Source organism: Lemur catta, chromosome 5 (genome assembly GCF_020740605.2).
Source record: "Lemur catta isolate mLemCat1 chromosome 5, mLemCat1.pri, whole genome shotgun sequence".
Lineage (NCBI taxonomy): Eukaryota > Metazoa > Chordata > Mammalia > Primates > Lemuridae > Lemur > Lemur catta.
The window spans coordinates 52,227,008-52,252,942 of record NC_059132.1 but is presented as its reverse complement, the minus strand read 5'-3'; the positions used below and the strand labels follow the sequence as shown (position 1 = coordinate 52,252,942).

General features: G+C 41.9%; 1 protein-coding gene and 1 non-coding gene across 26 annotated transcripts in view; both read right to left on the bottom strand.

Moving 5' to 3' along the window:
• The window catches only part of LOC123638277 (cyclin-dependent kinase 16-like), a 61,017-nt gene extending 44,156 nt beyond the window's left edge, over positions 1-16,861 (bottom strand). For 5 of the 25 annotated variants that reach the window (XR_006735280.1, XR_006735285.1, XR_006735287.1 and 2 more), the window contains exons 1-3: positions 16,706-16,851; positions 15,339-15,503; positions 14,255-14,609 (exon numbers count right to left, since the gene is read on the bottom strand). Coding sequence is in view for 5 of the 25 variants with exons in the window: in XM_045551799.1 (XP_045407755.1) it covers positions 14,255-14,323 (69 nt within the window). In the remaining 20 variants the exon portion in view is untranslated. Of the gene's footprint in view, positions 1-3,385; positions 3,435-9,414; positions 10,457-14,254; positions 14,610-15,338; positions 15,504-16,705 lie in introns of those variants that run through there. The other 20 variants (XR_006735269.1, XR_006735278.1, XM_045551796.1 and 17 more) reach the window with 12 other exon arrangements.
• On the bottom strand, positions 1,161-1,265 carry LOC123639018. Its single transcript, XR_006735589.1, has one exon. It is a non-coding gene; the product is annotated as a U6 spliceosomal RNA (small nuclear RNA).
• Positions 16,862-25,935: the final 9,074 nt, after the last annotated feature.

Genomic DNA, 25,935 nt, shown 5'->3' with positions numbered 1-25,935 from the left:
TTTTTGAGACACAGTCTCACTCTGTTGCCTGGGCTAGAGTGCCATGGTGTCAGCGTAGTTCACAGCAACCTCAAACTCCTGGGCTCAAGCAATCCTCCTGCCTCAGCCTCCCAAGTAGCTGGGACTACAGGCATGCACCACCATGCCCAACTAATTTTTTATATGTATATACTTTTAGTTGTCCAGCTAATTTCTTTCTATTTTTTTTAGTAGAGCTGAGGTCTCACTCTTGCTCAGGCTGGTCTAGAACTGCTGAGCTCAAGCAATACGTCCACCTCAGCCTCCCAGAGTGCTAAGGTTACAGGCATGACCCACCGTGCCCAGACAAACCTCTTATTCTTTCCATTCTACTAACTCTTTAAACATATAAAACAAACTTTATATTCTAGAACTATTTTCAATATCTACATTTATTTTTATCTCCTTTGGTTGTTTGTTACTTCTGCTGATTCTTCTTCCTGGTGGTTTCTTCGTGCATTTTATGTTTCTGTTTTTATCATGAGCACATGTTTCCTAGAAATGGATCTGTAAGCGTAGTGAATCTGAAATGCATCAATCCTTAGAATAATAGCAGTGTGTTTGGTTCTGCCAGGTGCCCCCCAACTAAATACTACTTAAAATATTCAGCTTGTGAATTTGGGGGACACATACTGAGTATAAAGGGGACCAGTCCCAATTTGTGGTTCAGAATTCACTGGGGAAAGTTTTTGTTTTGTTTTGTTTTGTTAATCCATGATCCACACTGGACCCAAAGGCAAAGCCAGAAATATTCACACAGATATTCTTTGCAGAAGACGTTTTTTTCTTCACATCACCTCTAGGGATACTGCCTTTCAGAGGTCCTGGCTTTACGTAGAGACTTAGTACAGGCCTGGCATTGGAAATTAAAATCCTGTCCGCAGGTCATAGAGGACATATGTTCGTTTATTTGTTTAATCTATTTTTAAGTTTTTTGTTTTTAATTAATAAAATTGTGTATATTTTGGGGGTACAACATGATGTTTTAATGTATGTATACAATGCGGAAGGATTAAATCAAGCTGATTAACACAGTCATCAACCCATATATTTGCAATTATTTTGTGATGCAAACATTTAAATCTACTCTTTTTGCAATTTTAGAATTTAGAAATATGGAATGCTTCATAAATTTGTGTACCATATATATGGAATGTTTCACAAATTTACGTGTCATCCTTGCTGAGGGACTGTGTTAATCTTCTCTACTGTTTCAGTTTTAGTACATGTGCTGCTAAAGTGAGCAAGAGGATATAAGTTTATCTTCACTTTTATGTCACATTTTCCATCTCTTTGTCTATAGGTAATACACTTTTGGGAAATCCTTCAGCCTAATCTTCCTGTTCATTAATTCAAACTAACAGCATCAATTCTGTTCTTTGACCCATCTGCTGCATATAGTATACCAGGAATAAAGTTGTTGATTTTAGGTTTTGTGTTGATTCTTTTTTTTTAAATAGAGACAGGGTCTCACACCATCACCCAGGCTAGAGTGCAGTGGTGTTAACACAGCCCACTGAGACCTCAAACTCCAAGGCTCAAAAGATCCTCCTGCCTCAGCCTTCTGATAGCTGGGACTACAGGTCTCATTACCACACCCAGCTAAGTTTTCTTATTATTCTGTGGAGATGGGGCCTCCCTATGTGGCCCCCCTACGTGGCCCAGGCTGATCTCAGACTCCTGGCCTCAAGCGATCCTCCTGTCTCAGCCTCCCAAAGTGCTGGTATTACAGGTGTGAGCCACTGTACCCGGCCTCACTAATTCTTTTTGTTGGACTCAGTATTCTCTTCCCCTCCTTGAGGATAACAATCAGCTTATTGAACAATTTCTTCTGCTTGACTTTATCCTTTCTGACCAATGGGTTTCAGTGTAACTGTTTCTTGAGCTTTCACCTTATCTTTTTGTTGGACTCAGTATTCTCTTCCCCTCCTTGAGGATAACAATCAGCTTATTGAACAATTTCTTCTGCTTGACTTTATCCTTTCTGACCAATGGGTTTCAGTGTAACTGTTTCTTGAGCTTTCACCTTATCTTTTTGTGAAATATTTGGTGACCCCTCTTTGTGTGCTCCTCCTTGGATTTGAGATTCCTCTTTACACATCAGTGAAGGCCATCCACAGTTGTCTGCCTGGGAGCATCTGGTGGGGGTGAGAAGTGCTTCTGGACAGGTGTGCCTACAGTTTGCTGGATCCCATTTGGTGTCTCCAGTCACCAAAGGTATTGTCCAGCCTTTTCATCCCGCATGTCTACACGTGGATCCCACCTGAGGACAGGCTCTTCTATAACTCATGGTTTCACCAAACAAGCAGCATGGGGGGATACGGAGTGTCTCACAAGCCGCTCTGTTCTGGCTCTGTCTAGAATTTCCCCTAGGACCTCTCCTGCTGCTGGGATGCACCGCTCCAGACTTATGGAGACTCCAGACTCTCAGGACCAGATCCATCTTCTGTAGTCACTCTGTTGGTTGTCATTATTTGATAAATCTAATTATATTGTGATGTGTATGTAAGATGGCAAACACATTAAAGAATTCAGAATTTTTTCACTAATGTTATATCAACAAGAAGTTATATAATTAAATAATTGCACTAATATTGGTACACTTATTTTTCTTCTTTATTGATTCCATATAAATTTAACTATATGTTGATATATATTAACCATATATTTGTCTTGTGACAAAACAGGTCCAAAGGATAAATCTATTCAGGCAGGTATGAGAAAAATAGTTGACTCCATCAAAATGTTTGCCATTTAGAAGTTATTGTGAAGAAAATGAAATGGCAAGTGCACACCTGGGAAAAAACTCTTGCAAAACATATAACCAACAAATGATTTGTAACTAAAACATAAAAAGAGCACTTTCAGTTTAATATTAAGAAGAAAAATAATCCTAATAAAAATTAGCAAAAGGTTTGAACAGATAATTCACCAATGACATATAGATAGCAAGTAAGCACAAAAAAGATGCTCCACATCATTACTCATTAAAGAAATGAAAATTAAAACCACAATGATATAGCACTAGCCACATATTAGAACAGCTAAAATTAGAGACAGACTATACCAATAGCTGCTGGGGATGCAGAGCCACTGAAACTCTCTTATATTGGTGGTGGAAATGGAAAATAGGTAGAACCGGTTTGGAAAACAATTTGGCAACAGAAAGAAAATGTTGGAAAAACTCTTACAGATATTGGTCTAGGGAAAGAATTTATGAAGAAGACCCCAAAGGCAATCATAGCAACAACAAAAATAAATAAATGGGACCTGATCAAATTAAAAAGCTTCTGCACGGCCAAGGAAACTATCACAAGAGCAAACAGACAACCTACACAACAAGAGAAAATATTCACATACTACATACCTGATAAAGGGCTGATAACTAGAATGTATACAGAACTCAGGAAAATCAGCTAGAAAAAAATCAAACAACCGTATCAGAAAGTGGGCAAAGGACATGAAAACAAACTTTTCAAAAGAAGATAGACTAATGGCCAAGAAACACATGAAAAAATGCTCAACATCTCTAATCATCAGGGAAATGCAAATCAAAACCACAATGAGATATCACTTATCTCCAGTGAGAATGGCCTTTATCATAAAGTCCCAAAATAATAAATGTTAGATGCAGAGAGACAGGAACACTCGTACACTGCTGGTGGGATTGCAAACTAGTACAACCTCTGTGGAAAGTAATACGGAGATATCGCAAAGCTACAAGTAGAACTACCATTGGATCCAGCAATCCCATTACTGGGCATCAACCCAAAAGAACAAAAGACATTCTATGAAAAAAGATATCTGCACTAGAATGTTTATAGCAGCACAATTCACAATTGCAAAGGTGTGTAAACAACCCAAGTGCCCATCAATACAGGAGTGGATTAATAAAATGTGATATATGTATACCATGGAGTTCTACTCAGCCACGAAAAATAATGGTGATCTGGCACCTCTGGTATTATCCCGGATAGAGCTGGAACCCATTCTACTAAGTGAAGTATCACAGGAATGGAAAAACAAGCACCATATGTACTCACCATCAAATTGGTATTAATTGACTTAACTGACCAACACTTAAGTGCACATATAGCAGTAACATGCATCAGGGGTCAGGCAGAGGGGAAGGGGGAGGAGGGGATAGGTATATTCACACCTTATGGGTGCAATGCACACCGTCTGGGGGATGGACACACTTGAAGCTCTGACTCGGGTGGGGTAAGGGCAATATACATAACCTAAACATTTGTATCCCTGTAATATGCTGAAATAAAAAATTAAAAAAAAAAGTTCAGCATGTGTTTGCCAGATGCCCTTAGGCATTCTACTACTGGGTATTTACTCAAGAGAAATGAAAGTATATTCCTACATAAAGACTTGTGCACTACTCTTCATAGCAACTTTATCTGTAACTTCCCCAAACTTGAAACAACGCAAATGAATGCCCATGAACAGGTTACTTAGTCCATTTGTTCTGCTATAACAGAATACCATAGACTGGTGACTTATAAAGAACAGAAATTAATTTCTCATAGTTGTGGGACTAGGAAGTCCAAGAACACGGTATTAGCATCTCAGGTGGGCCTTCTTGCTGCATCTTTACATGGCAGAAGGTGGGAGGGCAAGCAAGCTGAACACTGCACACTGCATGATGCCTCTTTTAAAAAGGGCCTGATCCCATTCACGAGAGGGCAGCCCTCCTCGCCTGATCACCCCGAAAAGGCACCACCTCTAAATACTATCACAAAGGCAACATTTGAATTTTGGAGGGAACATGTTGAAAACATAGCCACAGATGAGTATATCCATATAATGGAATACTACTCAGGAATAGAAGGAATCAATTCTTTTTAGATGTAACAATATAAATGAGTCCTCAAATAATTATGTTGAATAAAAGAAGCCAGACAAAAAAGTGTAAGTACTGAATGGTTCCATTTTATATGAAATTCTAGAACATGCAAAATAATCTATAGATAAGCAGCTGGCCGGGTATGGGGGAGCCTGGGGAAGCGGGAAGGAAAGGAAAAGAAGAGTGTCCTCAGAAATTATAGATGTGTTTAGTACCTTGACAGTGGTAATGATTTCATGGGTCTACACACACCAAAACTTACCACATTGTGCCCTCTAAATGTATGCTGTCTAGTCTATGCCAAGTCAACCTTAAAGTAATCTCCATAAAAATTTAGCACAGACGCTATTCAGGTAGTTTTGGTAATGTAATCATGGTACAACACTCCTATTAATAAGTTACAAGACAAAAATCCCGAGGCACTGTACCCCAAATGGAAAACAGAGATTTTTATATAGAATTTGCACAGTATATAACTTTATATAACTTCATTTTTTTAGTTTCTAATCTCATTTATGTATGTCTTTTTCATCCTTTTTCTTCTGTATGGTGGTATAAATAGAAATCATTGAAGATTCCAATTCCTTCTATGCTAATTCTCTAACTCAACCCCCTACATATGGGGCCTACTGTTGATAGTCTTTGTCCATCTCAATGAAAGCATAAATTGCAGAGATAACATTGAGATTCACTTGGTTTATTAATATTTTCAATAGAAATTTAATTATCTCAGGTGCAAGCCAACAGGTAAGTGAACTGGATCACAGATTCAGGAAAAAGGAAAGTACTTTTTGAATGTTTATCCTAATATCTGTGTGCATTCATGCATGCAGGTGCTCAGAAATTATAAATGACTGTCTACTGTGTGTCAGACACAGTCCAAGGTGCTGGAACATAAAAACGACGAAGGTACTGTTGGTGCCGGAATGTGGACTTGTCAAAAGGTGCCTGCAATGCATGATGATGAGAGCTGTCAAAGGAAGACAGGCAGGAAAACCAAGATGGTACAGCAGAACCAGTGACTCAGCAGGCATGGGGAAGGAGGATGGAGACCCTGTAGAAGGACTAGACCCTCCCTAGGGAGACCAGATGTGGACACAAAGTCCCCCAGAGGAAGGGGCAATGAAAATCCTGGTGGAAGTAAGCCAGTGGTTGTAGTTTAGGGTCAGGGTAGAAGTAGTGGGTGAAGTGGAGCCTTTGAAGTAGTGAGTGTGTGTGGTGTGTGTGAGTATATGGGAGGTGTTCATGGTGTGTATGTAGGATGTATGTGAGTGTGGGGTGTGTGTGTGTTTGTGTTGTGCACAGTGTGTGTGAGGGGGTGTGTGGTATACATGTTTGTGTGTATGTATGTGTGGTGTGAGGAAAAGGATGAATAGTGTTGCCAAGGAGAGTAAGCACATCTGGGAAGAGACCTTTAGAAAGGTCACTGGGGGGTGGGCAGGATAGCAAATGGATGGGAGATGAGGTGGAGACAGGGAGACCACAAAGACAATAGCACCACATGACAGAGACACCGAGGGGTGGTTGAAGAAGAGAGGACAGGAGCAAATCCAAAGGACGGACCTCAACCTAACCTTTCAGAATCACACAGCAATGGTCTCTCCAAGGACCCACCTTGAGGTTTTCACACACATTCACACCGAGATGGCATCCCCAGTGACAGATGTACGCTCAACATGGAGACTAGCACTCACTTAATGATCATAAATACTGCACCATCTTTGCTGCCGGCCAGAAACTGTGTGTCCTAGAAGACTTCAGACAAACAGTCAGATCATAAACAGCATGTTTCAAGGGCACATTGTCCTGACAGAGACATCTGCATAATGACCTGGGGAGTCCTTTTCAGCTAATGGAAAAGTACATAACATTGACAGAAGTTAAAAATTAAAATTGTTAACGGCAAGTTGATCCAAAAAGCTAAAATCCCAAGGACTTACAGACATGATACTACAGAAAGTCAAAACATATCAATGTACTGTAAGAGTTGCCCATTCTGTACCATAGGCTTCTATTTAATGATCTTACTTTGTAACACTGCTCTACTCTAATAGTGCCTTGTTAGTGAGACTATTTTGGATAATGAAAATACCCCGTACAAATACTCCCTAAAACAGTGCTTATCTTATGATTCTACCCAAGGTCATGAACTAGAGTCACACTTATTCTTTTATACCTGATGTCAACAGGAGCAACAGTAATGGCTAAAATTCAATGAGCATTTACTATGTTCCAGATATTATTTACAAATGTTAAATAATTTAATCTTCATAACAGTTCTATGGGGTAGGTTACTATCATATGCTGTTTTTAAAGATGAGAAAACTGAGGTACAGAGAGGGAAAGTAAGTTACCCACTACCACAGAGCTGGCCTGAAGCTGTGGAACCAGAATCCCAAGCCACTGTACTCCACTGCCTGTCAGAAAGTATGATTCAGTGTGGTAGTGCATTTTGAAAAAATGCTGCTGGAATCATCTTTATTTATTAGGTCATTAAATATAAAATGTCTGTTACAGAATCAAAAGTGTCATTTATTATATCTCAAACAAGAAGCAGTACAATTAATCAAAGTGTCCACCTAAACTATAGACCCAGTTTTGCTATGTTAATGGTAGCTTATTTATGTCAGCAGCGAAGAGCCTAGAGAGAGAGTGGTTGTGAAATCGCAAAAGGTGGTTTCCACAGCTTGTTGAGTATTGAATATTTTTCCTTGCAAGAAGTGGTCCAAAGCCTGGAAGAAGTGGTAGCCAGTTGGTACAAGGTCTTGTGAATATGGTAGATGACAGAGAGTTTCCAAGTCCAGCCTCTGTAGTTTGAGCAGCTTTGTTTGTGTGACATGTGGTCAAGTGTTGTCTTGCAAGACGATTGGGCTGTCTCTATTGACCAATGTCAGCTGCTTTATTGCAAGCATCCTCATCATTTCATCCAATTGGCTGCAGTGGACATCTGTTATAATCAATCCACCAGGTTTCATGAAGCTGTAGTAGATAATACTAGTGCTGGACCACCCAACAGACACCATTAGCTTTTTTTTTGATGAATATTCAGTTTTGGCTTGTGTTTTGGCACTTCATCTTTATCCAACCATTGTGTTAAATGCTTGTGATTGTCATAAAGAATCCATTTTTCATCACACATAACAATACAGTGTAGAAACGGTTTATCTTTATGTCATGACAGCAAAGAAAGGCAAGCTTCGAGATGATTTCTCTTCTGATGCTCGTTTAATTCATGCAGTACCCATCTATCCAGCTTCTTTAGCCTGCTGATTTGTTTCCAATGCTCCAATATTGTTGGAATAGTAATGTCAAACCTTGCTGCTAATTCATGTTTCTCCATAGATTAATATTGCTATATTAGAGACAGAAATGATTTCAGAAGTTTTCCAGGGCTTTGCCCTGAAGGAATATGTGAACGTGTTAATTCACAAATCAAAAGCTGCCTTGCCTCAGGAGCGCATCTCAAAGGTCAGTGGCAGCTGCTTTCCAAGGTGACACTGCAGTCTCAAACCTGTGGTTCTCACCTGCTTTGTAGGACAAAGCAGGTTTGCAAGGAGCCATGGGATGACAGCTGATCAAAGAGTGCCTGCCGGACAGACACCTGCGGCTAAAAGCAATTAGCCCAAGGGACAGTTCCTGCTTGACTCCTGACTACCTGTCTCAATCCACAATAACTAGATAAAGAAATATAGAGCCACTGTATCTCTGTTTATCCTTTCTGTTAAAGTGATAGCTTTATCTTAGAACTTATAAATTTGTCGTAGGAAGATTTTGTAACCCTTTGCTCACATAGATAGAGTTACTTAAAGGATCTCTAGAAGCTTTTTGGGAGACTTTGAACCTAAAATGAACTACCTGTTATTATGTAAATCTGTTACCCCTGGCAACTGTGCCTATAAATATTGATATGAAACTTTACCGGTGGCCTCACAGGTCACAGGAATGCAGTGGGTTCTCCCAAGACTGCCCCTTTTTTCATAAATCTTTTTTTTATAAAACTGTACGTTTGTCTCTGTGTATTTTTTTATTACCATATTCTATTATTTTCTATTTTCTATTATTTCCTTATCTTTTGTGATGACCCCTGCCTGAGGGACCCAATTTTTTGCTGGGAGCGTAGCTAACTCCCTGCAAATTCACATGTAGGTTCACATGGATTTTCCTGCACTACAGCTTTGAGCTCATCATTAACCACTTTGGTCTCAGGTCACCCATGTGGCTCATTTTCGAGATTAAAATCACCAGAACAGAACTTCTGAAACCATCCACGTACCAAGTGTTCATCAGACACATCCTTCCCAAACACTTTGGTGATATTTCAAGCTGTCTGTGCTGCATTGGTTTGACAACAGAAATTGGTTTGACATTCAGAAATAACACAAATTTTTGACAGAGCCATGGTTTCGTAAAAATTGATCTAAAAGCAATTTGAAAGATAATCGTAAGCCAAAATGTGTGTTTGAAAGACTAAGGATGTACCTTTACAATAAGCATAAAACAAGAAGTATCAGAGTGAAATGTCAGAGATATCAATTGTCAGACTTAGTATTTAAGGAAATCAGACATTTCATACTTAATAAACTAATACATACCTCCACTGTGCCCTATGTAGTTCTGAAAATAAAACTAGAAAGAATCGTCACTTGAAAACAGATATGTTCTCTAAGCAATAGCATGGACATGTGGCCATGCCCTTGAGCTAGCTGGTCATAAAAATTCTCAAAGATCTTAGCAGGTTTTGTTGACAATAATGACCAGCCACAAACAGACTTAGAATCCCCCCAGCACAGACCAGCAGGGTCAAGTCTGCAAGCACAACAGAAGCCCCCTTGAGCTCTGACAGTTACCAGAAACAAAGTCCACAACTCCCGGGCTCAGAGGCAGTTGTCACTCAGCGCATTTAGCCCCCTGGGCATCAGGTAGAGAACTGGATGCCATTTGAAGTGTAAGGTCACCTGTTCACCTGCACATCCTTGGCTCTGATGTGCATTTTCCCTTCCATCCTTAGTGCCAGCCAGCCTATATTCCAATCACCTGGCTTGTATCAGGTTTTCCCAACTTAGATTGAGAGATCTCATTTACTAAATGGAACATTTAGTATAAAAATAAAATGACTGTATACTGCACCAGTGTCAGTAGAAACTTAAAGGAAGTTAAAAATTTTATGAGTTTAGCTTTTGAAATTGTTAGGAGTAATGATGAAAGGCTAAGAAACTTTTTGAGAAGTATATACTTAAACTCTTTAGGTAGTGGCCCTTCTTAAACAAGAAAATTTGCTTAGTGCAGTCTTTGCTTTATTACTCTAGGAGACAAGTAATAATATCATCTTGAGCATTCCATTCCAGATACAAATCATATTTTTAAAATTTTCTTGAGAGTAGAAGTGGCTTTAGACTCAACGTGAAATCTATCTAGGAGACACTGAGTCATTCACATATGCCAAATGGACACAATATTTTCTATGTTGTAATCACTAAGCAAAAAGTTTACTCTTCAAAGAAACTGGAAGCAGGAAAATAGTTGCTATGTTTTTTCTTTTTCTTCTTTGAAATTAACTGAAAGGTGGCCTTGTTCATAACCTACCTGCAGGAGGAAAATAAACTATCAAACAGAAAATAAGAGGAATAAACTCACAACACATAATGGCCCCGTTGAAGAGAAAACTTTACAGCACAGCAGACGCTTTGCTTTGTTTCATTAAATACCTGAAACTCAACTCACAGTCCTCAAGCCTAACTCGTTATCTCTAAGAGTTTCTTTCCCAGCCCTGAAGAGCGCTAAACAGATAACAGGGCTGCAGGCTCTTTGCCTCAGTTCCTGCCAGGACAGCTTTCAAGGACTCAGATAAAGCCAGCCTCACAGAGAAGAGGCAAAAAAAAAAAAAAAAAAAAAATTGGAAAAAGCAAACACATTGGCTCCACAGCTGCTTCTGTTATCCGTGTGCAGCTAAGGAAACAAAAAGCCATTTTTACCCTTTGAAAACACCAAGCCACTTTTCCTCAGCCGCCAGCACTTTCCACCTTCCTTCTTGCTGTGTCATTTTCCTTCTTTCTCTCCTTCTTTCTTTTTCAGAAAAGTAAGTAAACTTTTTACTTCCATATACCCTAAACTTTGCATGAGAAATCTTCCTGTACCGATGCTGGGAAAACCTGGTGAATTCACCACTCTTACATTAACATTTGAATATTATCAATATGAACTGAATGTTTGTGTACCTCCCCAAATTCAGATGTTGAAGGCCTAACACCCAATGTGATAGTATTAGGAAGTGGGTCTTTGAGATTAGGGAATGTGGGTGGAGCCCTTATCAACTGTATTACTGCCTTTACTAAAGAGACTCCAAAGACCTCCCTTTTCCCTTCAGCCCATGAGGACATACCAAGAAGAATACCATCTATAAACCAGGAGGCAGGGCCTGTCCTTACCAGACACAGCAGCTGCTAATGCCTTGATCTTGGATTCTCCAGCCTCCAGAATGGTGAGAAATAAATTTCTACTGTTTATAAGCTACCCAGTTTACAGTCATTTGCTATAGCTGCCCTAATTGACTAAGATAGATACTAAATTATATTTATCTTGATTTTATTTTCCACTTTTTGCTTAAAGGGCTTAAAGTCCTATAATATAAAATGGTGCTTATAAATTAATGTTCCTGTGTTTACTGTTGAAGAAATGTTATCATTTTTATTCAATTTGCATTTGAAACTTATTTTGGCACAAATGCATGCTCCAATTGTGCAGAAATTAAGAACTCAACAATGATGGCTATAATTAAAAAAAAAACTTGACAACGAATGTTGAGGATATGAAGTAAATGGAGCCCTCACATACACCTGGTGGGAATGAAAATGGTGCAGCCACTTTGGAACAAAATCTAGCAGTTCCTTAACCATTTGAGAATGGTTAAACATAGAGTTACAGTATGATCCAGCAATTTCATTCCCATGTATGTATACAAAAAACAGCATGATCCAGCAATTTCATTCCAAGGTATGTATACAAACACAAAACTAAGTTTTCTATCTCTCCCACTCACTACTCAACACAGAACACTTCTACAACCAAAATGGGAGGGGTTTGAACCCACCAACAACTACTTCTCTGGTGAACACTGACTGGGCATACCACAATTTAACTCAATTCTGACACTAACTGCAGTTAGGAGAGACCCCACAGATTGAGGGCTCAGTTCCACAAGACGGTACCCCCACCACTTGGGGCAACCATTGCAACCCCTGGGTTGGGACCTGTACTTCTGACAGACTATGTATAAGTCAGGGTTCCCATGACCCCTCCTCAGGTTCAATAATCTTCTAGGATGCCTCATAGAACTTATGGAAATACTTATGTTCACTGGTTTATTATATCAATGAACGAGATGACAGCCAGCTGGAGATACGTAGGGCAAGGGTCAGCAAGGTTCATAAGCACAGGAGCTTCTGTCCCTCCCAGCACAAGGGTGTGTTCACTAACTGGGAAGCTCTACAAACCCCATAGGGGTTCAGGGATTTTCATGGAGACTTTATCACGTAGGCATGATGGATTATGAACTCCATTTCCTGCCCCTCCCCCCTCTCCAGAGCATGGTGGGTCAGGGTAGGGGGCTGAAAGTTTCAAGCTTCTAATCATGGCTTGGTCTTTCTGGTGACCAGCCCCCATCCAGAATCTCAACAAGAGTCTCCTCATTAGAACAAAATACGCTCGTAACATCCAGGAAATTCCAAGAGATTTAGGAGGTCTGTGTCAGTAACCAGGGGCAGAGACCAATATACGTGTATTTCTCATTATTTCACAAAAACAAATGAAAACGTGTATCTCTACAAAAACTTGTACATGAACAGAAGCATTATTCACAATAGCTAGGGTGGAAACAATCCAGATGTCCATCGTCAACACAAGAATGGATAAAGAAAATGAGACGTATCCATAAAATAGAAAGTATTCAGCCTTAGAAAGGAAGAAAATTCTGATATGTGCTACAACATGGATGAATCTTGAAAACATTAGGCTAAGTGGAATAAGCCAGACACAAATAATAAAATATTGTATGATTTGACTTACGTGGGTATATGGAATAGGAAAATTTATATAAACATAAAGTAGAATACCGGTTACCAGGGCCTCAGGGGGAGGAAAGATGAAGAGTTATTTTTTAATGGGCACAGAGTGTTAATTTGGGATGATGTAAAATCACCAGAAATGAACAGTGGTGAGGGTTGGACAACAACATGCATGTACTTAACATGACTAACTTTATACCCAAAAAGGGTTAAAATGGTAAATTTTATGTTAGAAATATTGTACCACTATAGTATTTTTTTTTTTTTTTTTTTGAGACAAAGTCTCACTTTGTTGCCTGGGCTACAGTGAGTGCCATGGTATCAGCCTAGCTCACAGCAACCTCAAACTCCTGGGCTTAAGCGATCCTACCGCCTCAGCCTCCCGAGTAGCTGGGACTACAGGCATGTGCCACCCTGCCCGGCTAATTTTTTTCTATATATATTTTTAGTTGTCCAGATAATTTTTTTATTTCTATTTTTAGTAGAGACGGGGTCTCGCTCAGGCTGGTCTCAAAATTCCGACCTCGAGCGATCCACCCACCTCGGCCTCCCAGAGGGCTAGGATTACAGGCATGAGCCACTGCGCCCGGCCTATTGTACCACTATAAAAAAACCTTAGAATAGCTTCATAGATATAAAACTTATAATTTTAGTACATCTACAGATCTTAATTTAGATTAATTGTAGTTAGTAAATTGTTGACTGGGAAAAAAATGAAGTACTGATACAAGCTGTAACAGGGATGAACTTTGAAAACATACGGAGCGAAAGTAGCTAGTCATAGAGGACCATAAATTGCATGACTCCATTTTGATGAAATGTCCGGAAAGGACAAATCTATACAGACAAAGTAGGTCACTGGTTGCCTAGGGCTGGAGGGGATGGAAGGTTGGAGGATTATGTCTACAAGGGGTGAGATTTTTTTTTTTTAGAGTAAGAAAAATGTTCTAATGTGAGTTGTATTGATGAATATAAAACTTTATAAATACACAAAAAAGTCATTCAACTGTACAATTTAAACAGGTGAATTACATCTCAAAGGTATTTTTTATAAAGAAATACAGAAATTCTACAAGTATGTTAAATCTACTGATATCTAATTTGCTACAACTATTATAACATAGAAATGTTACTGACAAATGGTTGGTAGAAACTATGGGCAGCTGTACCCGTTTGTCCTCTCCTGTCATGATGATGCTTTGGGACAACCACACCCCCCCAACCCTCCCATCCAACTCCCCTGGCCCGAAACAATGAGCTCACAGGCCTGCACGTCCACACTCTGGCTCAGCAATGCTCTCCTCTCACTGGGGTCTCTTACCTGTCCAGAGAAGCTGCTGTTGGATGGTCCAGGATGGCCCCATCTGGGATGATTCACCTCACACCTCATCCCTCAGCCAGAGCCCAGGCACACGCTCACAGCAGTGGCACAGAAAAACACAAGTCTGTCCTGAGCCTCCTCAGGTGTCACATCAGCAGGCATCCCATTGACCAGAACAAGTCACATGGCCTGACTCAGAGTCAAGGGTCCAGAGAAGCAGCGCTGTCTCTTCAATGGAAGGAACTGAGGAGTCTCCACGTGGAGAAGGGGATGCATCTGTGGAGGGTGAAGAATGGGGACCCCCGACACAGGAGCCTCCTGCAGCAGCTTATGTGACCGGCACAGGGTGTGTGCTCTGTAAAATGTTAAAGAGAACAGATATAAGCATTTCCCAGTGTTACCCTCTTCCCGTTTTCACTTAAAGTTTCCCCCAGAGACTTTAAAACATCTTGCTTTTTCGGTTTAATGATAGATATTAAATGATGGAAACATTTCATATTTTTATATTTCAGTTTGCATGGCTGCATAATTCAAGCAGTTTTAAAAGCAACTAATGTCTAATTTGTAATGGCAAATTCTGGTATAAATGCCAGCGGGTAACACTGTGTGACATGAGCTTCATGACTTCCTTTTTAATTGTAAGAACTTTTAGCTTTTGCAAAGATACTTTTTAAAATGCCTTTCTAGATTTTCTACTTTTATCACAGAAATACATGCTTGCATTTAAAAGTATAAATTGGCATAAGGAAATGTTAACAACTACCCCCTATACGCACAATTCCATTCTCCATTGATTTCTCCTTGATGTTTGTCTTTCTTCATGTTCATGCACATAATCACAGAACTAAGATGAATGTAATTATAGTATGATTTTGTTCTTCACTGTGCACTAGGTTAACATTTTGGATTTGCATTTTTCATTTCCAGAGAGTGGAAATGGCATCCTATTTTGCCTGTCTAAAATCAGTTTGAATCCTAAATGGCTCTTGTAAAGCACGGCCTTGAAGACAGGCTTTTTGTTGCCATTGTCTCCACCCCATGGACTGTGAGTATGGCTTATGTTAATTAAATAACAAGGGCTCACCTGACAGCGTTGGCCTTCTATCCACAGACATAAATCAAAAGGAAGGAAATTTTACTTCATCAGAGTTATTTTTTTCATTTATAAGTGGTTGCTGTGGTTGATTTTTCGAGGGATTTCAAAGTGGTGGCTTGAAGTGGGGAACTGAAGCCCCTTCTAGCTAAATGCCTTAAGAAAAAGAAATAAAAGATATATAGGTTGGGAAAGAAGAAATAAAATGCTCTTTGCTTACAGATAACTCAATTTTCTATGTAGAAAAATCCCAAAGAACCAACAAAGTCTTCCTCTATATGAGGAAAACTACAAAACCGTTGAAAGGAATCAAAATCTAAATAAACGAAGAGATTTTTTCATGTTCATAGATAAGAGGACTAAATGTTAAGATGATAATTCTCTTACTTGATCCATAAATTCAAAACAATTCCATTCAAAACATCAGCAAGTTATTTTGACAACTTGAAAGTGACAAACTCATTCTAAAGTTTATACGGAAAAGGTAAAAGACCCATAGTAGCCAACAATATCAGAGGGGAGGAACAAAGTTGAAGGACTTGCAAATTGATCAACCGAACAGAACAGAGAAACCAGAAATAAAAGCACAGAAACATAGTCAATTGACCTTTTCGAAAAAGGCAAAGGCAGTTTAACGGAGGAAGGACAGCCTTTTCAAAAATGATGGTGGAACTCCTGCATATCTATATGCCAAAAAAGGAAAAGCAAAAGAAAGAATCGAGACAGTCCTTGCTCCTCAAAAATTAACTGAAAGTGAATCTTAGACCTAATTTTATAACTCATGTTATTTTTACTTGACAAACCCTAATAGTATACATCTATGGGGTAAACTGTCATGTTCTGATACATGTATACAGTGCGGAATAATTGAACCAAGGTTGTTAACACATTCATCGGCCCAATCACCTATCGTTTTTGTGGTGACACATCTGAAGTTACTATCTTAGCTATTTTGAAATCTACAATACGTTATTATTGACTACAGTCGCCCTGCTGTGCAACAGATTTCACAACCTAGTCCTTCTGTGTGCAACTGGGTACCTGAGGCCCACACCCCGCCCCAACACCCCTCGGGTAAACATCATTCTACTCTCCACTTTCACGGCTCAACTTCTCAGACCTCAATTAAAACACAAAACGTAAAACTTCTATAAAACAGCACAGGAGAGAATGCACATCTAGGTAACCTTGGGTTTGGCAATGACTTTTCAGATAACACCACCGAAGTAAAATCTACGAAAGAAAACATTGGTATGTCTTTGCTAATATCAAAAACTTTTCCCTGGAAAAGAAAGTATTAAGAGAAGGGAGAAACAAGCGAGGCACGGACTGGGAGTCAGTATTCGCAAGACACGCACCTTACCGGAGACTCGCAGTTAAGGGCGGCGGTGCGGCCGCCCGCCGGCTAGGGGCTCGGCTGCAGCCCGGACTCTCCTTCGCTGTCGCCGAAAACCCAGGGGGCGCGCAGGCGGCGTCAGGGGGGCGCAGGCGGCGTCACGGGAGGCGCAGGCGGCGTCAGGGGGGGCGCAGGCGGCGTCACGGGGGCGCAGGCGGCGTCACGGGGGGCGCAGGCAGCGCGCAGGCGGCGACACGGGGGCGCAGGCGGCGCCAGGGGGCGCGCAGGCGGCGTCACGGGGGCGCAGGCGGCGCCAGGGGGCGTCAGGGGGCGCGCAGGCGGTGTGAGGCGGGGCGCGCAGGCGGCGTCACGGGGGCGCAGGCGGTGTGAGGCGGGGCGCGCAGGCGGCGTCACGGGGGGCGCAGGCGGCGTCACGGGGGCGCAGGCGGCGTCACGGGGGCACGCAGGCGGTGTCAGGGGGCACGCAGGCGGCGTCACGGGGGCGCAGGCGGCGTCAGGGGGCGCGCAGGCGGCGTCACGGGGGGCGCAGGCGGCGTCACGGGGGCACGCAGGCGGTGTCAGGGGGCACGCAGGCGGCGTCACGGGGGCGCAGGCGGCGTCACGGGGGCGCAGGCGGCGTCACGGGGGGCGCAGGCGGCGTCACGGGGGGCGCAGGCGGCGTCAGGGGGCGCGCAGGGGACGTCACGGGCGCGCAGGCGGCGTCCCGGGGGCGCAGGCGGCGCCAGGGGGCGCGCAGGCGGCGTCACGGGGGCGCAGGCGGCGTCAGGGGGCGCGCAGGCGGCGTCACGGGGCAGCAGGCGGCGTCAGGGGGTGCACAGGCGACGTCACGGGGGTGCAGGCGGCGCAAGGGGGCACGCAGGCGGCGTCACGGGGGGCGCAGGCGGCGTCACGGGGGGGCGCGCAGGCGGCGTCACGGGGGAACAGGGGGCGTCAGGGGCGCGCAGGCGGCGTCACGGAGGGGGGGCCGCAGGGAGTGTCACGGGCGCGCAGGCGGTGTCAGGGCGCGCAGGCGGCGTCACGGGGGCGCGCAGGCGGTGTCAGGGGGGGCGCAGGCGACGTCAGGCGGCGCGCAGGCGCACAGAGGAGGGCGGGGGGTTGGGGGCTTGGAGGCCGCTGGGTCAGGTGACTTAGGGGGCGGCTGAGGCGCCGTGGCGGCCTGTAGGACTAGCGTGGAGGCTCCACGGCGCAGACGCCGCTGCGCCGACAGGGAAGAGTAGGCGTCGGCGGCGGCCGTGGCGGCCTTGGCGGGCTGCAGAGATGAAGACGTGGCCGCCCCTCGGGCGGCTGAAGCGGCAGCACTCGGAGGGGAGCACACGGCGGCGGCGCTGCGGTAGCGGGCGGGACCGCCCTGGACGCTCCCCGGCGCGCACCGGCAGGAGGCGGCGCACCGTGAGGTGAGCGAGAGGGCCCGGAGCCCGGCCGGGCGCTGCTGCTGCGCACGGACCTCCGGTCGGTCGTGCCCGCGGGGCTGGCGGCGCGCCGGGCTCGGTCACAGGCAGCCTTGGCCTCGCGGGTGGCGGTCGCTGTGCGGCGGCGCTGGCGGCTGTGGGGCCCGGGACGCGGGAGGGTCGCGACCCCGCCCCTCCCCCGGCCGTCCGGCCCCGAGTCCCAGACGCTGAGTGAAGGCGGCCGCGGCGCTCAGAGCGGGGCGGCCTCTCGCCTGGGCTAGTGGACCTGCCCTGGTCACGTGGAGGGGACGTGTCCCTGTCCGGGACGGGGGGCCGCCGTAGGTGGCACCTGCCCAGGAGCGCCTCTGTGGGCTGGCGCGCTGTGGCCGGCGGAGTTTCGCACGCCGCGGTTGCAGTTACCGCCAAGCGGGAAACTGTCCACTCGGCCCCCAGACTCACCTGAAATTCATTTTGACGCAGAACTTGGGCGGGAGGGCGGGAGGGGATCGCATGGTTAATGCAGCACTCGGCACCAGACAGAGAGATTTAATGACAGTTTTGCTGGGGGCTCAGGGGTAGTACTAATTTCTTGAAGCAATTTTCTCCGGTAACCCGAATCTTCTCTCTCCTTTTTATTTTTCAACACCAACTTTATTTTCTTGGGAAACTTATTTTTCCCTTAACTCTTTTCCTCTTTCACTTTCCGCAAAGAGTCTGCTAACCAACACCTGTGACTTTATTTTCTTTAATTGTTACTGCACATGACAACATTGTGAATGGTGGCCTTCCTTGACCTTTTTGGATTTGTGGTGGTGTGTTAAATTGACCTTGTTTAAATGATCTGCTTGAATTAGAGTCCCCGTTTTCCAGGTGGCTGTGCCCTTACTGCTAGTCCTGAAATCTTCTTGCCTACTTGCGTCTGGGAATTTAACTTTGAGAGGAAGAGAGTGAATATGAATACGTGAAAAATAAGGTGATGTGTAATGATGGCACTTTGTATTTTTCACAGTACACTATAATTTACCACTGCAAAGCAGTTTTATAGGCTGTGCGAACTCACTTGGCCATTGACCAAAAGGTTTTGAAGGTGGTGATGGTGTTTTTTTTTTTTCTTGTAGTTGCTGTCAAGACAGTCATTTAAGAAGGCTGAAGAAAAACTGGAAAAGTTTGAACTAGAAGAGAATTAAAGAGGGTATAGTTTGAAGTGGAGACAAGGTCGACAGAAGGTAGTCATCTGTGTTAGTCACCAGCTTTGTGATTCCTTAAGTCCAAAACTTAGGAAAGCAATTTCTGATGTATATTACATGTGCATGTTTTAAACTTTTTTGTATTGGCTGAAACGATTGAGTTTTTATTTGATCCCATAAAATTTTTTTGTTTGAAATTTTATGTGTTTCAAAAACAGTAAAGGAAATTCTTTCTCATTAAAGGTGCAGATTACCTGATGTGAAATCATATTACAACTTTTAGCCTTCAGTTACTAGAAGGATAAGGTTTTCTTTCATACTCTGTATGCTAGGTTTGTATTGTATGATGCTGTTCTCCATAACCCAAAGTTCAGTTAAATAGCTGATGCAGTTTTAAATGTAAAATAGTAACAGGGGAGGAATCATTAGACATAGTCATTTTCTTTCACAATTATTTGCTACAAACGTGGCGATGTAACAAAACAGAAATTAGTGTCTCCTTATATCCAAAAAGGATTTTACTGGTGATTCTCTGGTGGTGGTATATAGTTTTATGAGGCAAATTTTGATTATGAGGAGACAGATGTATTAGGACCAAACAAATGAAGAAATGACTTGCTAAAATGAAATAAAATATTTTATTTGCACTCAGCTTTTTGGAGACAAAAATTTTTCTTTTGTAGGATTGTGTATAGTAAGTAAACATCACAGCATCCTAAAGCAGTGGCTGATGAAGCTAACTGCCATGTTTTAGACCAGTAGTTCCCCTCATTTACTTTAATGTAAAATTACTGAAAATGAAAACTAATATTTGTTTGGGACTAAAGAATTGTCTTTTGGTTTCTAGTTTTATGGAAACTACAGAAACTGAAAGATTTAGAGATTTGAAGCTGCAGAAAAAAAATAGTGTTGAATGCTAATAATGTTATGGGCACTGTGCTTTGTATGTGTTGTCTCATTTAATCCTCACACCAAACTTGTCAGGTAGATATCAGCATTTTATAAATGAGGAAACTTAAGCCTTAAAGATGAATGTAAACCCATTGTGAGTCAGGACTTGACATAGGTCTGTCTGACTCTGCTTTGTATTCTTACTGACACTGCTCTACTTCTGCCTCTTTCCTCTTAACACTCTTTCATGGTATTGTGACATGGAATGGGCCTTTGATGTTGATTTAGTAATATAGGGAGACCCAATTGCTGCCCCAAATTTATAAGTGGCTGATCATGTTGACATAGTAGAGCTAATTGGCAGAATCTTTCTTAGTATTTGTGATTCTCTTTTGGTTACGGGTCAAAAACTTCCTTAGAGTCTACATAAGAATACCCTTCTTGTTGGTGAACAATCCAGTTTTAAAGCATTTCACTAATTTGAAAAAGACAATCACTTATACATCTGTAGCCAAAAAGCAGTGTGTAAGTGAAGTCAGTGGCAGGTGCCTGTAGTCCTAGCTACTGTAGAGGCTGAGGTGGGGGGATCGAATCCAGCCAGGGCAACATGCTGAAACCCGTCTCAATCAATCAATCAATGGCAGTGTGTAGCAGAACTGCAGTGTATACACACAGGTGCTTTAGATTTTTTTTTTTATCAGATTTTATTTTTTCAGATTATCGGTGGCTTTAATGTAAGATCCTGGTATCGTTCAAGGCTTCTTTTTTATTTTTTTTAAATTTATTATTTATTTTTTTTCCAGCTTATTATGAGGGTACAAAAGTTCAGGTTAACATATATTGCCCATGTCCCCCCATTCCCCAGAGTCTGAGCTTCAAGCGTGTCCATTCCCCAGACAGTGCACATCACACTCATCATGTAGGTATACACCCATCCCCTCCCCCCACCCCCCACCTCTGTCGGATACCCAATTGGTGTTATTCCCAAATGTGCACTTAGGTGATGATCAGGGAAACTGATTTGCTGGTGAGTACATGTGGTGCTTATTTTTCCATTCTTGGGATACTTCACTTAATAGAATGGGTTCCAACTCTCTCCAGGAGAACAAAAGAGATTCTGTATCACCATTATTTCTGATAGCTGAGTAATACTCCATGGTGTACGTATACCACATTTTACTAATCCATTCATGAATTGATGGGCATTTGGGTTCTTTCCACATCTTGGCAGTTGTGAATTGTGCTGCTATAAACATTCGGGTGCAGGTGTCTTTTCTATAGAATGACTTTTGTTCTTTTGGGTAGATGCCCAATAATGGGATTGCTGGATCAAATGGTAGGTCTACTTGAATCTGTTTAAGGTATCTCCATATTGCTTTCCACTAGGGTTGCACTAGTTTGCAGTCCCACCGGCAGTGTATGAGCTGTGTCTCTGCATCCACATTCACGCCAACATGTGTTGTTTTGGGACTTTTTGATAAAGGCCATTCTCACTGGAATTAAGTGATATCTCATTGTGGTTTTGATTTGCATTTCCCTGATGATTAGAGATGTTGAGCATTTTTTCATGTGTTTGTTAGCCATTCTCATATCTTCTTTTGAAAAATTTCTATTCATGTCGTTTGCCCAGTTTTTGATAGGGTTGTTTGATTTTTTTTTACTGATTTTCCTGAGTTCTAAATAGATTCTTGTTATCAGTCCTTTATCTGATGTGTAGTATGCGAAAATTTTTTCCCTTTCTGTAGGTTGTCTGTTTATTCTTGTGACTGTTTCTTTGGCTGTGCAGAAGCTTTTTAATTTGATCAGGTCCCATTTATTTTTGTTGCTGTGATTGCCTTAGGGGGTCTTCCTCATAAATTCTTTGCCTAGGCCAATGTCTGTAAGAGTCTTTCCTACATTCTCTTCTAAAATTCTAATCATTTCACACCTAAGAGTTAAGTCTGTTATTATGCTCCGTGATTTGATTTTTGTGAGAGGTGAAAGCTGTGGGTCCGGTTTCAGTCTTCTACATGTGGCTGTCCAATTTGCCCAGCAGCATTTATTGAATAAGGATTCTTGTCCCCAGAGTATGTGTTTGTCTTCTTTGTCAAAGATTAGATGGCTGTATGAGGATGGTTTTATATTTGGATTTTCTGTTCTGTTCCACTGGTCTGTGTCCCTACACTTGTGCCAATACCAAGCAGTTTTAAGAACCACAGCCTTGTAGTATAGTTTGAAGTCTGGCAAATTAATACCTCCCATATTGTTTTTATTGCTTAAAATTGCTTTTGCTAAACGGGGTCTTCTCTGGTTCCATACAAAGCATAAAATTATTTTTTCTGTATCTGTGAAAAATGATGTTGGTAATTTAATAGGGATTGCATTGAATCTGTAGATCACTTTGGGTAGTATAGACATTTTAACAATGTTGATTCTTCCGATCCACGAGCATGGTATGGTTTTCCACCTATTTACATGCTCTGCAATTTCCTTCCTCAGTGTTTCATAGTTCTCCCTGTAGAGGTCCTTTACCTCTTTAGTTAAATATATTCCTAGGTATTTTGTTTTCTTTGTTGTTATTTTGAAGGGTATTGAGTCCTTAATTTGGTTCTCTGATTAACTGTTATTGGCATATGTGAATGCCTCTGATTTGTGTGTATTGATTTTGTAACGTGAGACTTTACTGAATTCATTGATCAATTCCAGGAGTCTGTTGGTTGAATCCTTGGGGTTTTCCAGATATAACATCGTATCATCAGCAAAGAGTGAGAGTTTGAGCTCTTCTTTCCCTATTTGGACTTCCTTGATTCTGCTCTCTTGCCTGATAGCTCTCGCAAGGACTTCCAATACTATGTTGAAAAATAATGGGGATAGTGGGCAGCCTGGTCTCGTTCCAGTTCTGAGTGGGAATGGTTTCAGTTTTTCCCCATTCAGTATGATGTTGGCTGTGGGTTTGTCATATATGGCTTGTATCATTTTTAGGTAGGTCCCATCTATGCCTATTTTGTTAAGCATTCTTATCATAAAAGGGTGTTGAATTTTGTCAAATGCTTTTTCTGCATCTATTGAGAGGATCATATGGTCTTTATTTTTGCTTCCATTTATGTGGTGGATTACATTTATAGATATGCATATGTTAAACCATCCGTGCATCTCTGGGATGAAGCCCACTTGGTTGTGATGGATTATTTTTTTGATAAGCACTTGGATTCGATTTGGTAGGATTTTATTGAGAATTTTTGCATCTATATTCATAAAAGATATTGGTCTGTAGTTTTTTTTTTTTTTTTGCATCGGTTCCTGGTTTTGGTATCAATGTTATGTTGGCTTGGTAAAATGTGTTGGGGAGAATTCCATCGTTCTCGATATTGGAGAATAGTTTATGTGGGATGGGCACCAGTTCTTCTTTATAGGTGTGGTAAAATTCGGGTGTGAACCCATCTGGACCAGGGCTTTTCTTTTTGGGAAGGTTTTTTATTGCTGTTTCGATTTTTTTTTTTCTTTCTTTCTTTCTTTTTTTTTTTATTTCAGCTCTTCATGGGGCTACAAAAGCTCAGGTTATATACATTGTCCATGTCCTGCCCATCCCCCTGAGTCAGAGCCTCAGGCGTGTCCATTCTCCAGACAGTGCTCCTGGCATTCACCATGTAGTCATACCTCTATCCCCTCCCCCCCCACCTCCCCGAGTCAGCACCTTCAAGCATGACCATTCCCCATTCCCCAGACGGTGCGCAACGCACTCATCATGTAGGCATACATCTCCGCCCCCCACTCCCGGTCTCAGTCTGATATCCAATTGGTATCCTTCCCCAATGTGCATTTAGGTGATGATCAGGGAAACCAGTTTTCTGGTGAGTACATGTGATGCTTGTTTTTCCATTCTTTGGATACTTCACTTAATACAATGGGTTCCAACTCTCTCCAGGAGAACCAAAGAGATATTGTATCACCGTTATTTCTTATAGCTGAGTAGTACTCCATGGTATACATATACCACAGTTTACTAATCCATTCGTGGATTGATGGGCACTTGGGTTGTTTCCACATCTTTGCGATTGTGAATTGTGGTGCTGTAAACATTTGGGTTCTTTGTTATAGAATGACTTTTGTTCTTCTGGGTATGTGCCCAACAATGGGATTGCTGGATCGAATGGTAGGTCTGCTTGAATCTGTTTAAGGTATCTCCATAATGCTTTCCACAGGGGTTGCACTAGTTTGCATTCCCACCAGCAGTGTATGAGTGTTCTGTCTGTCCGCATCCACGCCAACATGTGTTGTTTTGAGATTTTTTGATAAAGGCCATTCTCACCGGAGTTAAGTGGTATCTCATTGTGGTTTTGATTTGCATTTCCCTGATGATTAGGGATGTTGAGCATTTTTTCATACGTTTTTTAGCCATTCTTATATCTTCTTTTGAAAAATTTCTATTCATGTCATTTGCCCAGTTTTTGATAGGATTGTTTGATTTTTTTCTTGCTGATTTTCCTGAGTTCTAAATAGATTCTTCTTATCAGTCTTTTATCTGATGTGTAGTATGTGAAAATTTTTTCCCATTCTGTAGGCTGTTTATTTTCGTGACTGTTTCTTTGGCTGTGCAGAAGCTTTTTAATTTAATCAGGTCCCATTCATTTATTTTTGTTGTTGCTGTGATTGCCTTAGGGGTTTTCTTCATAAATTCTTTGCCTAGACCAATGTCTGTGAGAGTCTTTCCTACATTTTCTTCTAGAATTCTAATCATTTCCCATTTAAGGTTTAAATCTGTTATCCACCGTGAGTTGATTTTTGTGAGAGGTGAAATCTGTGGGTCCTGTTTCAGTCTTCTACATGTGGCTATCCAGTTTTCCCAGCACCGTTTATTGAATAGGGATTCTTGTCCCCAGAGTATGTTTTTGTCTATTTTGTCAAAGATTAGATGGCTATATGAGGATGGTTTTATATTTGGGTTTTCTGTTCTGTTCCACTGGTCTGTGTCCCTGCCCTTGTGCCAATACCAGGCAGTTTTAAGAACCACAGCTTTGTAGTATAGTTTGAAGTCTGGCAAACCAATACCTCCCATTTTGTTTTTATTGCTTAAAATTGGTTTTGCTATACGGGGTCTTCTCTGATTCCATACAAAGTGTATAATTATTTTTTCTAAATCTGTGAAAAGTGATGTTGGTAATTTGATAGGAATTTCATTGAATCTATAGATCACTTTGGGTAGTATAGACATTTCAACAATGTTGATTTTTCCAATCCACGAGCATGGTATGGATTTCCCGATTTCAGTGCTTGCTATTGGTCTATTCAGGAATTCTGTTTCTTCCTGGTTGACCCTGGGAAGGCTATGTGTTTCTAAAAACTTGCCCATTTCCTCCACATTTTCCAGTTTGCGTTCATAAAGATTTTTGTAGAATTCATAGATGATATCATGTATTTCTGTGGCATCAGTTGTGATTTCTCCTTTCATATTCCTGATGGAGGTTATTAGAGATTTTTCTTTTCTGCTCTTGGTTAGTCTAGCCAGAGGTGTGTCTATTTTGTTTATCTTTTCAAAGAACCAACTTTTTGTTTTATTAATTTCCCTTATGGTTTTTTTGTTGGCCTTTTCGTTTAGTTCTTATTTGATCTTCATAATTTCTCGCCTTCTGCTGGGTTTGAGATCAGTCTGTTCTTTCTCCAGCTCTTTGAGTCTATTCATTAGGTTGTCTATTTGTAAGTTTTATGTCTTTTTGATATAAGCATTTATGGAAATGAATTTTCCTCTCAGAACTGCTTTAGCTGTGTGTCCCACAGATTTTGATAAG